Below are 13,530 nucleotides of genomic sequence, written 5' to 3'. Positions count from 1 at the left end.
TTCTTTCTCAAATAGAAACAAGAAAAAGTTTACATAGTTGTAATACATAAAACACCTGGAATTATAATTCCTATAGCTTTATTTATTATAGGAATTAATTTTTCAGTAATCTTTTACTGGCACTTTACCTCACTGACAGAATCATCTGATGATTTATTAACAAATTTGAAATTGTACTGAGAGCCTACTTCCTAGCTTCAATAAACATAAATAGAACTTTAAACAAAAAAATTACAAAAGTAGATAATCATAACTTAAAAATGATATAAAGGGAAAACACAGAAGGAACAAATAACTAATACATATAACCTGCCAAACATGAATATTTCATAGGTTACATGCAAATATTAACTTTTCTTAGCAGTCTCAGAAAAGTAATTATTCCTCTAATTATTCTGAAAAACATTTCAAGCATTTATACTATAGATCTTATTATTTTTATTCTGAAATAAAAATATATTTAAGATCAGTTAACCATATATGTATGGGTTTATTTCTGGGTTTTTAAATTGTTTCATTGGTCTGTGTCTGTTTTTATACCAGTACTATGCTATTTTTATTACTATAGCTCTTCAACAAGTGTACCAAGAACTGAAAATACATAAAAAATGGTCTCTTTAATAAATGGTGTTTAAAAAATGGAATATATATATATATGTGTATGTGTGTGTATCTCACATAAAATTGTACCCTTATCTTACACCATATACAAAAATCAATTAAAATAAATTAACTTAAATGTGGAAATTGAAACCACAAAACTCTCAGAAGAAAACACAGAGTAAAAGCTTCTTGACATTAATCTGAACTATGATTTCTATTTTTGATACAATAGCAAAAGTATAGATAACAAAATCAAAAATAGACAAGTAGGACTGGATCAAACTAAAAAGTATCTGTACAACAAAGGAAACAATCAGTGAAGTAAAAGGGCAACCTAAGAAACAGAAGAAAATATGTGCAAATCACAGATCTGATCGGGATTAATATCCAAAATGTATAAGGAACTCAAACGTCTCAATAGGAAAATATCAAAAACTTGAATAAAAAATGAGCTAAGGTCCTGAACAATCATTTCTCCAAAAAAGACATGCAAATGTGTCAACAGGTATAAGAGAAGGTATTCAACATAATTAATCATCAGGGAAATGTGAATCAAAACCACAATGAGATATTACCTCACATCTTTCTTAACAAAAAAGATAAAATGAATGTTGGTAAGACTGTGGAGAAAATAGTGGAAATGCAAAATGGTACTGCTATAATCAAAAATTATATGGTTCATTGTAGGGCATGGCTGCCTGCTTCCTAGTCTTGAGGCCGCACATGTGGCTGGGAGGGCTCCTGGCAATCAGCCAGGAGGCGGTGATGGAGGAGGTGGACCATCTCCAGGATAGGTCCAGGACTCTTTCGCCATCGTGGACAGCTCTTGCCTTCCCTTACAGACTATGGAATGGGTGTACACATGAACTTGCTCCACCGCTCTGACCTTTATTCTGATTGGCTCCTGTGCAGTATATAAGCAGTGTGTACTTCCTTATTAAATGAGATCCTGCTTTGACTGTTCTCCCTGGCACTTCTGATTGTCCTCCCGGGAGGGAAGGAGGGAGGGCTGGGTGTGGGCGGTCGGGGTCTGCTTTTCCCGCTTCTCCTGCTGGTGGGGGGTGCCTAAAAACCCGGACAGTTCATCAAAAATTTTAAAATAGAACTACCAATGATCCCACTTGTATTTACTCAAAGCAAATATAATAATAACTTTAAAAGAGATATGTGTGCCCCCATGTTCACTGCAGCATTATTTAGAATAGCCAAGATATGGAAACAACCTAAGTGTTTATTGTTAAATGAACTGATAAAGAATGTATTCTGTGTGTGTGTGTGTGTGTGCGCGCATGCATTTGCACATAATACTGTCCATATTGTAATCCAGTGTCCTTTACTCTAAAAGAAGGACATCCTATCGTTTAGGACAATATGGATAAAACTGGAGGACATTTTGCTGAGTGAAGTAAGGCAGACACAGAAAGACAAATACTGTATGATCTCAATTATATGTAGAATCTAAAAATGTCTAACTCATAAATGCAGAGAGTAGAAAGGTGGTTGCCAAGGGATGGAGGGTGGAGATAATGGAGAAAGACTTATCGAAGGGTTAAAAATTTAGATAACAGGGGAATGAAAAAGTTCTGGAGATTTAATGTATAGCATGGTGACTATAGTTACTAATATTATATTATATACCTGGGATTTCCTAAGTTAGATCTTAAGTGTTCTCACCACTTTAAAAAAATTAACTATGTGAAGAGATAAATTTGTTAATTAGCTTTATTGTGATAATTAATTCACAATGTATTACATATACAACATTATATTGTATGCTGTAAACATAAACATAATTTGTTAAGTAAACCTCAATAAATCTAGAAAAAACAGATCAATTTTAAAAAGCTATAAAATATTACTTCATATGAACTTCATTACAGCAGGGGCTGCAATCTGCTTTGCCCACTGCTGTATGTCAGGGCTGCAAATAGTCCCCAGCGAGTAGTAGGGACTTATAAATTTTGACTGAATAAATGTATAAAATATAGAGAATAGGATATGACTCATATGAGGTTTTCACAACTGATAGCCTTCTTATGCATACGTGACAAATTTGGACATACAAGTGTAATATAGTTTCAAGGCTTTGTAATTAGATACTCACTTTTGGTCTTTTGGGAAGGAGATTCAACAGGAGATGAAATGTGGGTTTCTTGTGTTGTATCTTCCTGTACATGCTCTTCAAGGGCTGTTGCTCTTCCCACGCCTTCTAAATATTCTGTGTATATATGTTTTTGAGATTACATACTTGAATTCATTTATGTTAAAAATCAAAAAGTAAACTTTTTTTTTACTTCTGATGATCCATTTTCCATTTATTTCCTCATATCTTAAGTATATCTTAAGTTTTCAAAGAACTTCAAAAAAACCATAAGAACTTCGTGATGTGTCATTAATTTGAGATCTTTAAATACAAAAGATACTTTGGGAAAAACTCATGAACCCTTTATTTTGAAAACTAAACTTATCCCATTATTTTCTTAAAATATATCTAAGGCTGGGGATATACAGCCCAATGGCAGAATGCTTACCTAGAAAGCATGAGGCCCTGGGTCAATCTCCAGTACCATAACAAATAAATAAATAAATAGAAAAATAAGTAAGTATAAGTAAATCCAGATGGATTTAATTTAAACTAGGATGTAATAGAATCCTAGTTTCCTTAAAATTTTTCAATCTGAAGGTTTAAAGCTCTCTGAAAGATACTTTGAATAGACCTGACTATTCAAACATTTCTGTTCACCTCTATTGAACAGAGATGTTCAATTCAGATGAATTCAATAACCTATCAGGTGATGTGAATGAAATTGGGTAAGTTTATTTCATAATAGTGTTATAATCTTTCAAGGTAGGCATAATTTGCATATTTAATTTTACTTCCACAAAGTAAATTCATTCCTATTATTCTTGGAGTTATGTCCCACACTCGTTTTTACTTTTTTTTTAGTATTTTCGGTTGTCAATGGACCTTTGTTTTTTATATGCGGTGCTGAGAATCAAACTCTATGCCTCACACATACTAAGCAAGCACTCTACCATGGAGCTACTATCCCAGCTCCATCATTTTTCCTTTTTTGATAGACATAATAATAATAATAGCAGTTAAAACATAAATACTGCTTACTATGCACACAATATTTGATATACTTAGAATCAAAGGACAATTCTACTGGACAAATTCTACTGGAAAAGAAAGCAACCTCTGGAATTCTGTCTTCAAAATTTCTGAACAATGTGGCAATTATGTAAACTGAATGACAATTTTGTAAGGTAGTAACTTTATCTATAAATTTTACTAAAAATTGGCCTTATTTTGATATCAAATTCTTTCATTAGATTTAAAATACAGCAGTGATGTGAAATCAAGGAATGTAAAAAATATAATATGTTTACATTCTGAAATTTGCCAACAATTTGAAAAATTTTAAGGGTGTCTCATATCCCTATTACAAACTCACTTATCTAATGACCCTTCACCATTTAAGGGAGCAGAGATAAGTTACTCCTATATATAATAACATACTCATGAGCCAGTGCAGTATGTTAAAAAAATGTGTAAAATTATGTCATGACCTCTTTTTAGTGGGAGACATGTATTTTACTTCTCCCAAAGGGCACAAGGCTCAATTTTGATGTTTTGTTATACACAAGCTTCAGTTTTTTTGTGTTCTTAAGTTCAGCTAGACGCAACACAAGTGCCTTCAGGAGAAAAGGGATAAAAATTATGTGTACCACTTTTATTTTTTAGTTTTCATTCAACTTGATTTTAGCTTGAATTTATATGAAAAGTCATAATTGGATTCTCTGATTCATCTCTGTATGTATTTGACTTGCAATTAACTTCTTTATTGACAAGAAAATTGTAGGGACTTAAACTTCCATGAAAGGTTTTGGAAATAGAAACAGACTATAATGATCATTTATTCTTTATACCCCTCTTTGACCTTTGTTGACTCCTGTTTTTACATGTCCCCTGTCCTAGTTGGTTTTAAATCATTTATCTTGCTGCAAGGATAAAGGTTGTTAAGTTTCCCAATAGACTTCCAGTGAAACCTACTCCTCTTCATTCCTCTGTTATACACTGCTGACCAAGTAGAAGCCTATTAAAAAGGGCAAAAAGAACATCTGGATTTTTAATGTGACATGCTACATGCCAAGCCTAATCATCCAGCAAATGAGAACACATTTAAATCTAAATTTCTCATAAAAGTTTTAGATCAAATAGAGAAGTATACTATATAATTCTGCAATAAAACTAGTACCTAAATAGTAGTCAAATCTTTGAGAAACCAAAACTGGAACTAACTATGAATGTTCTAAATGACCTTTATCAAAAACAAAGATTAGCAAAACTGAATTATCTTGTACTACTGGATTAGGAAGGAAAGAATTCATGTTCTTTCAGTTAAATACAATTTTTGTTGTTGTTAATCTATCATTTATGTACTAGCTCTGCCATTTAGCATAGCATATATGAATTTAAGCAAAACAATCTCTCAAGGCTTCTGCTTGCTTTATGTACAAAAAAGCAGAATAATATCTGATTTATCTGCTTCACAGAGTCATAGAAATCAGACAAAATGATAGAAAATCTCTAAAAAATCATTCACACATAAGATAATACTTAATCATCACTTTATATAACCTATTAAATTAATTTCATCACTAAATATTTATTAGATGTTTTAAAAGGATTTTAATAATAAATAGTAAATAAATACTTCAATTTTTTAATACTAAGTACTTGGAAAACAGAAACAAAACATTTAAAAAGTATTATTACTTTTAAAATTTATTAGGAAAAAAAGCAAACAATAAGTTCATTCAAAGGTAAACACTAACTCAAAAAGCCTGAAACCGGGCTGGGGTTGTGGCTCAGTGATAGAGTGCTTGTCTGGCATGTGCAAGGCACTGGATTAGATTCTCAGCACCACATATAAATAAGTAAATAAAATAAAGGTCCATGAACAACTAAAAAACTTTTTTTAAAAAAGCCTGAAACCATGATAGTATTATTTTAATCTTGAATTTAAGCAGTACTTTTACCTTGTAAGAGTGTTGCAATCTGGAGAGATTTCTGAGATGGATGTTCTTTCAGAATATCTAAGACAGTTCTTCCTAAGCTATCCTTTATGTTGGCATCAATTCCTGAAAGAAAAAGGAAAACCCACCAGATCTACATCACTAAAAGATCCTCACTATCGACATAGAACTGCTATAATTTCAAACATATATAGACCAAGCACTGTAGATGATTTTAAACAAATAAACACACACAAAGATTAAGCTACCAAAGATTAAGAACATTCTTGATAATGACTTAACTCTCAAAGGTCACTACCCCAATGCTTAAAACCGCTTTTCAGGGCCCTATAATTGCTTTGGGGTGATAGCTAGTTAACCAAATAGTACACTATCAAACTGAAAAATATTATTGATTTATAATGACAATTCCTAAAGTATAATTGGTCATGTGATTTATACTGTATCATATGGTGAAAATATTTAATAAATAATAAACATATACTATGTGAATATAAGGAGACTCTTATTCACAGAATTTTAAAAATATAATTATTTTGAACAATTGTCCAAATACTTTTTCTCCAATTACAAAGCCAAATACTCCCTGATACTTGTTTATGCTGGATTATGTTCAATGTCAGTCACATTTACCATTTAACTGAACAAACTTCTTGAACTGTATGACCAAAATACAGTAATTAAATATTTTAGTTCTGAAAATATTTATTATAATAAAAAATATTTTAATGTAGCAAATAGTTTGCAGTACCCCCCCAAAATTTATGAACTTTTCAAACACCAAACTGCAAACAAATTCATTGTAGGATCTGGTCCCAGATGTTAGTTCGTCATAAGATTATTAAGTATTTGCTTAAATGTGTGTTCAGATGTATGACCAGCACTTATTTAACTGAGTGTCTCAAATTATTTATTATATCACTACACTGCAGAATCAAACTTAACTATGCATGAAATGTTAACTTTGTACAAAAGCACATCACAGTACAATAGTTAGTCAATGTTTCTCATTTTATTTTTTTTACAGAGGAAAATAAACATGTGATAGTCTATAACATGAATGACTCACATTGATGATTAAATATGAATTTGTACTTTTTCAATTCTTAAAAATATCTGACCTCAGTTCAAATTTTATTTCATCACAATCAGAACATACATATGAAGATTAAAAAGCCTACTGTGCTATTCCTTCAAAGCACTGCCTCTAAAAGGTTCCCTTTAAATGAAGTCACAGAACCAACAAACAATTGCTACTCAGTTGATGAAGTAACTAGAAGGAAAATTTACCTTAAGGAAAGGGAACTCAAATCTCTGTTTCCCATAGTTCACAAAAAAAAAAAAAAAAAAAAAAAAAACACTAAGAGAAATATGATGTTCAACAAACAAAGCAAATTATTATAATTTCTCAGGGACCAATACCTTCTTCTTACAGAAAACAGAGATCTCTGTGTTAATTTCTCTAGTACATTTAAATGCAACTTAAATCTATAAAATAATAATTTTCAAGAACTTTTTAATGGATGCATCTATTGAATAAAAAAGTACACATTTATATCAATTTTATCTAAACACCAGAGGATCAATTCTACATCTCTGCAATTTGAAGAAAAGAAGAAGAATCATGAATAAAAATGTCACTTTCCTTTGTCTATTCCTGAAATAGAGTATTTGGGAGGACAGGCTCTATGAACCATGATAGCTACCTGTTTCTAACAGAATTCGCACAACATCCACCTTTCCAAACAAAGCTGCTTCATGAAGGGCACTCCCCTTTTCTGTCTGAAAAAAAGAAATCACAGTTGCATTTAGAATGCTTAGACATTTTATTATTCTGTCATTTTATGTATTCATGCATATTTTCTATAATCTCAGCACTCCCTGACTGAAAGGTACTATGAAATAAAGAAGAATTACTAGAAACAAAATCCAAACACTTGAGTTTGGAAATTACCTTATCACGTCTGACCTTGTTATGTTAAAAAGAAACTCACCTTCTCTAAACTCTATTGTATGCAAGTATAAAATAAAGGTAAGTAATGCTTATTGTACAAGGCTTTTGTGAGTATCCACTGAGTTCACTCAATCACCACGGATTTATTAAACACCAGTTACATACCAAGAACAGCTGAAGGATGTTCTTAAGTATGGAACAATCATCCTGGCCCTCTTATATCCACATTCCAAGAGACAGATGCATAAGTAAATATTTATGACATATGGAATCTAAACAATTAAAGTGACTTACAAAATCTGGATGATGATCTCCAAGCTTTCCTCACCAGCCTCTCCTGTACACTAAAACCCTCTCTCAAACCTCCTACTCTCTCCTCCTAGCATACTGAACTTAAGTATATTAGTGTCATTTTCTATTTTCTTCCCCAAAGGTCACAAATTCTGGTCCCCTCAACTGGCAGGATCTATCTCGTAACCCTCTTGATCTGGCCATCACCCAAACCACTAGCATGAATCTAGGGAGTTGGCACTGGAAAAAAGAATCTGCCAACTCATGTAAACCCCAGCCTATTTTTTAAGCAGTCACTCAAGGTGGGAGTATGAGTACAAGAGACAAAGTTTGAAGTTGAAGCAAGTTAGAAGGCTACAAAATCCTTGGTAAAAATAAAATTTTAAAGTTTTACAGAGGGAAGATATAGGAGTATCTACCTAGGTCTTAGTTCTAAGTGAAAGAGAGGGAAAGAAATAAATGCCTGCTCCCTGAAAGAATTCCAAAACACGTTTCAATACTCACATAGTGAATGTGGGGCAAAAACACACAATTCCTAGGATCCCCAGATTGTAAACCAAAATGTAGAATAACATGGTCTAAGATTTGTAGTTTCAATGGAAGATATAAATGCTTAGCAGAAGATATAAATCCTCTCTAAAAATATAAACTTTATTCTCAAGTCTCCAACAGATAAAACTCTAAGAAAAAAATTAAAAATTAGAAATCACTAAATTAAAAAGGAAACAAGCCATCGTCAGTAAGAATTAATAGAAACAAACAAAAAATAAAAATACCAAAGAACAAAACCCACAAAAACTTTACATACTAAAATGGTCAGCAACAGAATATAAAATATATATAATCAATATGGTGAAAGAACTAGAAGATACAAAATATGACTAAAGAACAAGATAACAATCAAATTTGACCAGATGTGAAAATTAACCAAATAGTAATTCTATAAATTGAAAATATAACATTTATAACAGATTAGTTTTAGTTTAATAATAGACAAGATATAGCTCAAAAAAGGGGCTGAAATAGATTATATATTTTAAGTCTGTAGTGCAATATAAAATAAAAAGGGAAAGAAATATGAAAAGATAGAATAAGAAAATCCAACATTTGTCTAAACAGGAAATGATAAAAATAATTAATAGTCAATGGCTAAGAACTTTCTATATTGACAGTTCACTAATAATTTCTAGTAATACTAAGAAAGATAAATTAATACAGCTCAGACATATCACAGTGAAACTGCAAAACACATCTCAGTAAAACTATAAAACACCTAAGATAAAGACAACATGTTAAAAACACCCCAAGAGAAAAAAATAATTGTCTAAAACGAAAATCAGACCTACAGCTGACTTCTCAATAAAGCCAAAAGAAATAATATCTTCCTGTGACAAGAGAAAATCACTGTCAATCTAGCATTCTACTTCCAGCCAAATTATCTTTCCAAGAATGAGGGTAAAATAGCATTTTAAGCACATTAAAAATGAGTTGTGGATATGGACGTTTACTAAAAGAATTTCTATGTGATTTAAGTAAGGAAAAAGATTAGAAATACAAAAAGTAATGATGAGTAAAGGGAATAATTAACTTAAGACAAAGTCTAAACAAACTATTATAACAATAATGTCTATTTTTCACAATAATTTGGTTCCCCAGATACTTAGATACAGCCCAGTATGAAATGGAAAAAGTGAAATGTATTATTTTATACATTGACTCTCCACCATAAATTTAAATTTCTCTTTCTGGAAGAGGTAGATATAGAAGATCTCAATTCCAGTAGAAACTTGACTTTTAGATGCTAATCTTTAGGAAAATCACTTAATATTTCTGAAAATTCATAAATCCTATGAACTATTTACTATATTTTTGAGGATAGGTTTTTTTTGGGTGAGGGAGGGTTCTGGGAATTGAACCCAGGGCCTTGAGCATGTGAGCAAGCATTCTACCAACTGGCTATATCCCCAGCCCTACTATTATTTTTTTTTAAATTGCTATTTACTCCAAATAGTTTAAATATGTCAAACTTATGGATTTTTCAAAACAGATTAATTCCATAAAAATTACTGTGACTATTAAGGAAGCACAATTCCACATTTAAAAAGGCGTTTGTTATATTTTATTCAGAATTTTCAAGTGTTTAAAAATTGTTGTTAGGTTATCCATCCACCAGAATACCAAAAGAGCAGACAAAAATGGATGTGAAGATGTCAGAGCTTGGCTATACCAGTTCCCCTTCCAATTTTAACATTCCAACCATAACCCTCTTTGGAAAATGCAAAAGAGCATGGCCCAATAAAGAAATAAGAATTCATATCCCCCCCCCAAAAAAAAGAAAGAACCATTCTTGATTATAGGAGAAAATATAGAGAATAATGATGACAAGATATAAAGTGTAATTGTAGTAATGATCAGTAGAGAAAATAGCACAAATAACATAAAAACTATGACAACCAAGACCAAATACTATTTTAATAATTAATAAACAATTAATAAAGAAAATCTTCATGTAGATAAAGGAAGACAACTAGACTGGTATTTAACTTAGGAGTAAAAATCCCTGGTACCTTGGCTGGTACCAATTAGCCATTGTACCATCTCTTGGGAAAAAAGAACCAAAAGATAATAACATCCTAGTCTTTATAAACAAATATGATGTCTCAATGAGTTGGAAGGCAGCAGTTTTTATTTGGGGGATGTCCTGCATTGGCTAGACGACATCTAGAGCACTACATTTAATGTGGAAATTAAACTTTTACAGGACTATTAACATTCAAGAATGTATCCAGAGAAGAGTGTAAGAAATGAAAAGGACCTAGAAGAACACGTGAAGAACAGCTGATGGTAATAAGAATGTTTAGACTAGGGCACAAGAGAATGGCACAAGAGAAATGTAACATGTCTTCAAATTCAAATATAACATTTCTCCCAAGCTTCTGTCTTTGCCTGTACTCTCTTCCTTCACTTCTCTCTCAAAGGAAGCATTTTTTCTCCCCATTAAAACTAATCCTCCACTTGTGCTTTTATTCTCTGTTTCTTCTCAAAGTTTGCTCATCAAGTATCTTCACCATTTCTTTTTCATCTTCAATTTCAGTCTCTTCATTGCATCTTTCCATTCTCCATAAGCATATATACCTCTCCACTATCCAAAAACAAAAGAGACTTGCTATGACTTCAAGCTCCTATTCCATGTCTCAATTTTCTTTATACCATGTTTTATAGAGTCATCTTCCCTCTTGTGGCACAATTTTTGTCTAATTTTAATACTTCTATAACCTCTGACACATATTAATTAATGCCTGGCACATTGCAGGCTCTCAATAAATACATGGTCAATAGATGAACTGAAGATATGAAATTACTGTCTTGGCATTCCTCTTCTAACTACTTTTTTTACAGCTTTTTTTTTCCATTAACTCCCTACATATTCTTTACTCAGCTTCTTTTCTCTGTCTACATTATCTTTCTAATATACCCATCTTTTCCGTTGTTTTGTCTCTCAATTCACTGGACCCAGCCCCTTAGGGGTTAGTTAGTATCATTCAAGTGGTATATTCAGAGAGAGGCCTCCCCTGGTCCTTAGATCTCAATTACAAACAAATTGAAAATAAGCTGTTTCCTTCATTGCACTTAATGCCATTTGAAGTTTTTGTTTGTATGTGTGTATTTTCCATCATCCTTACTAGTCAATCAATCCCATGAGGGCAGGAAACAAATTTTCTTATTCACATAGAATAGTGCTTGATAGCCTGGCCTGAGAAGACGGAAAGGATAAGGAGTCTTTATAGGGAAATCCATTTCAGTTGAAAGTGAAAGAGAGGGAGTTGCTGGGATGATGAGATAGGCCAGGGAAGTCCTCCCTTTTAAGGTAATATCTGAGCAACACCTGAAAAAAAAATAGAAATCCTGTGGGTTGGTTAGTAAGGCAAAGGCCTGAGATATGAGTACATACGTAGAGTGTTCCAACACAGTTAAGGCGACCACTGTGGCTAAAGCTAAGATTAAAAAAAAAAAAGGCAAAGAGAAGGAGAGGGTAGCTTTATATATATATAGAAAGTGGTACCTAGTCACACTAAGACAGTGTCAGCCACAGTAAAGACTCCAGGTTTTGCTCTGAGTGAAATGGAAAACCAGTGGAGTTTTTTGAGCAGAAAAGTGGAATAACAGACATAATTTAATGGAATCACTTCTCACTGCTATGTTGCAGACAGACTGAAGAGAATCTATTATGGACTGAACAACTGTGTCTCCCCCAAAAGTCACATATTAAACCCCTAGCCCCCCCCCCCAGTGTGAATAGGTTTGAACACAGGGCCTTTACAGAAATAAAACAGTTAGGATTAAATTAGGTCACAAGGTTTGTGCCCTAATTCAATAGGACTGGTGTCCTTATATGAGGCGGAGGAGAAATCAGCAAATTCTCTCTCTGTTTGTATACAGAGGAAAGGACATATGAAGACACACCAAGAAGACAGATGATTTTTTTTAAATTTGTTTTTAGATATACATGACACTACTGTATTTTGACATATTATATATACATGGGGTGCAACCCATTATAATTTTGATCCCATTCTTCTGGTTGAACATGATATGAAGTTACACCGGTTGTGTATTCACATATGCTTATAGGAAAGTTATGGCAGATTCATTCTACAGTCTTTTCTATGCCCATCCTCCCTCCCTTCCCTTCATTCTCTTTGTCTAATCCAATTAACTTCTATACTTATGCACCCTTCCTTCCCTTCTTATGGGCTAGTATCCACATATCAAAGAGAACATTAGACCTTTGCTTTTGGGGAATTGACTTATCATGATATTCTCTACTTCCATCCACTTAGCAACAAATGCCACAATGTCATTCTTCTTTATAGCTCAGTAATATTCCACTGTGTATGTATACCACATTTTCTTTATCCATTCATCTGTTGAAGGGCACCTAGGTTGGTTCCATAGCTTGGCTATTGTGAATTGAGTCACTATAAACATTGATGTGCCTACAAAACGATAGCATGGTTATTTTAAGTCCTTTGGGTATAAGCTGAGGAATGGGATAACTGGGTCAAATGATGGTTCCATTCCAAGTTTTCTGAGGAATATCCATACTGCTTCAGAGTGGTTGCACTAATTTGCAGTCCCACCAGCTATGTATGAGTGAACCTTTTTCCCCAAATCCTTGCCAACATTTATTGTTACTTTTATTTTTAATAATTGCCATTCTCATTGGAATGAGATGGAATCTAACATTTCTCTAAATGCTAGAGATGTTGAACATTTTTTTCATATATTTTTTACACTCTTATTTCTTCTTCTGTGAAGTGCCTGTCCAGTTCCTTTGCCCATTTATTGACTGAGTTTTGGGTTTTCTGGTGTTAATTTTTTTTTAATTTGTCTTAATTAGTTATACGTGACAGTACAATGACTTTGATACATCATACATTTGAATCAGATGGGATATAACTTCTCATTTCTCTGAGTGTACAAGTTGCAGAATCATATTGGTCAAGCAGTCACATATATACACATAGTAATCATAATTCTGTTTCATTCTACTATCTTTCCTATCCCCCATCCCCTCCCCTCCCCTCCCATCACTTCTCTCTACCTAAGGTAACGCTATTTTTTTCCTCACATCTTCA

At 32.7% G+C, this 13,530-nt stretch overlaps 1 protein-coding gene across 11 annotated transcripts in view; it reads right to left on the bottom strand.

The window, feature by feature from the left end:
• The window catches only part of Anks1b (ankyrin repeat and sterile alpha motif domain containing 1B), a 1,117,917-nt gene that overhangs the window by 892,971 nt on the left and 211,416 nt on the right, over nucleotides 1-13,530 (bottom strand). For all 11 annotated transcript variants that reach the window (XM_058571278.1, XM_058571279.1, XM_046419347.2 and 8 more), the window contains 3 exons: nucleotides 7,353-7,428; nucleotides 5,650-5,751; nucleotides 2,708-2,821 (listed from right to left, as the gene is read on the bottom strand). In XM_058571278.1, coding sequence (XP_058427261.1) covers nucleotides 2,708-2,821; nucleotides 5,650-5,751; nucleotides 7,353-7,428 — 292 coding nt within the window. The remainder of the gene's footprint in view (nucleotides 1-2,707; nucleotides 2,822-5,649; nucleotides 5,752-7,352; nucleotides 7,429-13,530) is intronic.

The sequence above is a fragment of the Marmota monax genome, unplaced genomic scaffold, assembly GCF_021218885.2.
Source record: "Marmota monax isolate L192 unplaced genomic scaffold, Marmota_monax_Labrador192_F-V1.1 WCK01_AAM20220418_F8-fsc00036, whole genome shotgun sequence".
Classification (NCBI taxonomy): domain Eukaryota; kingdom Metazoa; phylum Chordata; class Mammalia; order Rodentia; family Sciuridae; genus Marmota; species Marmota monax.
Note: the sequence above shows the minus strand (reverse complement) of the source record. Positions and strands in the feature narration are given on the sequence as shown.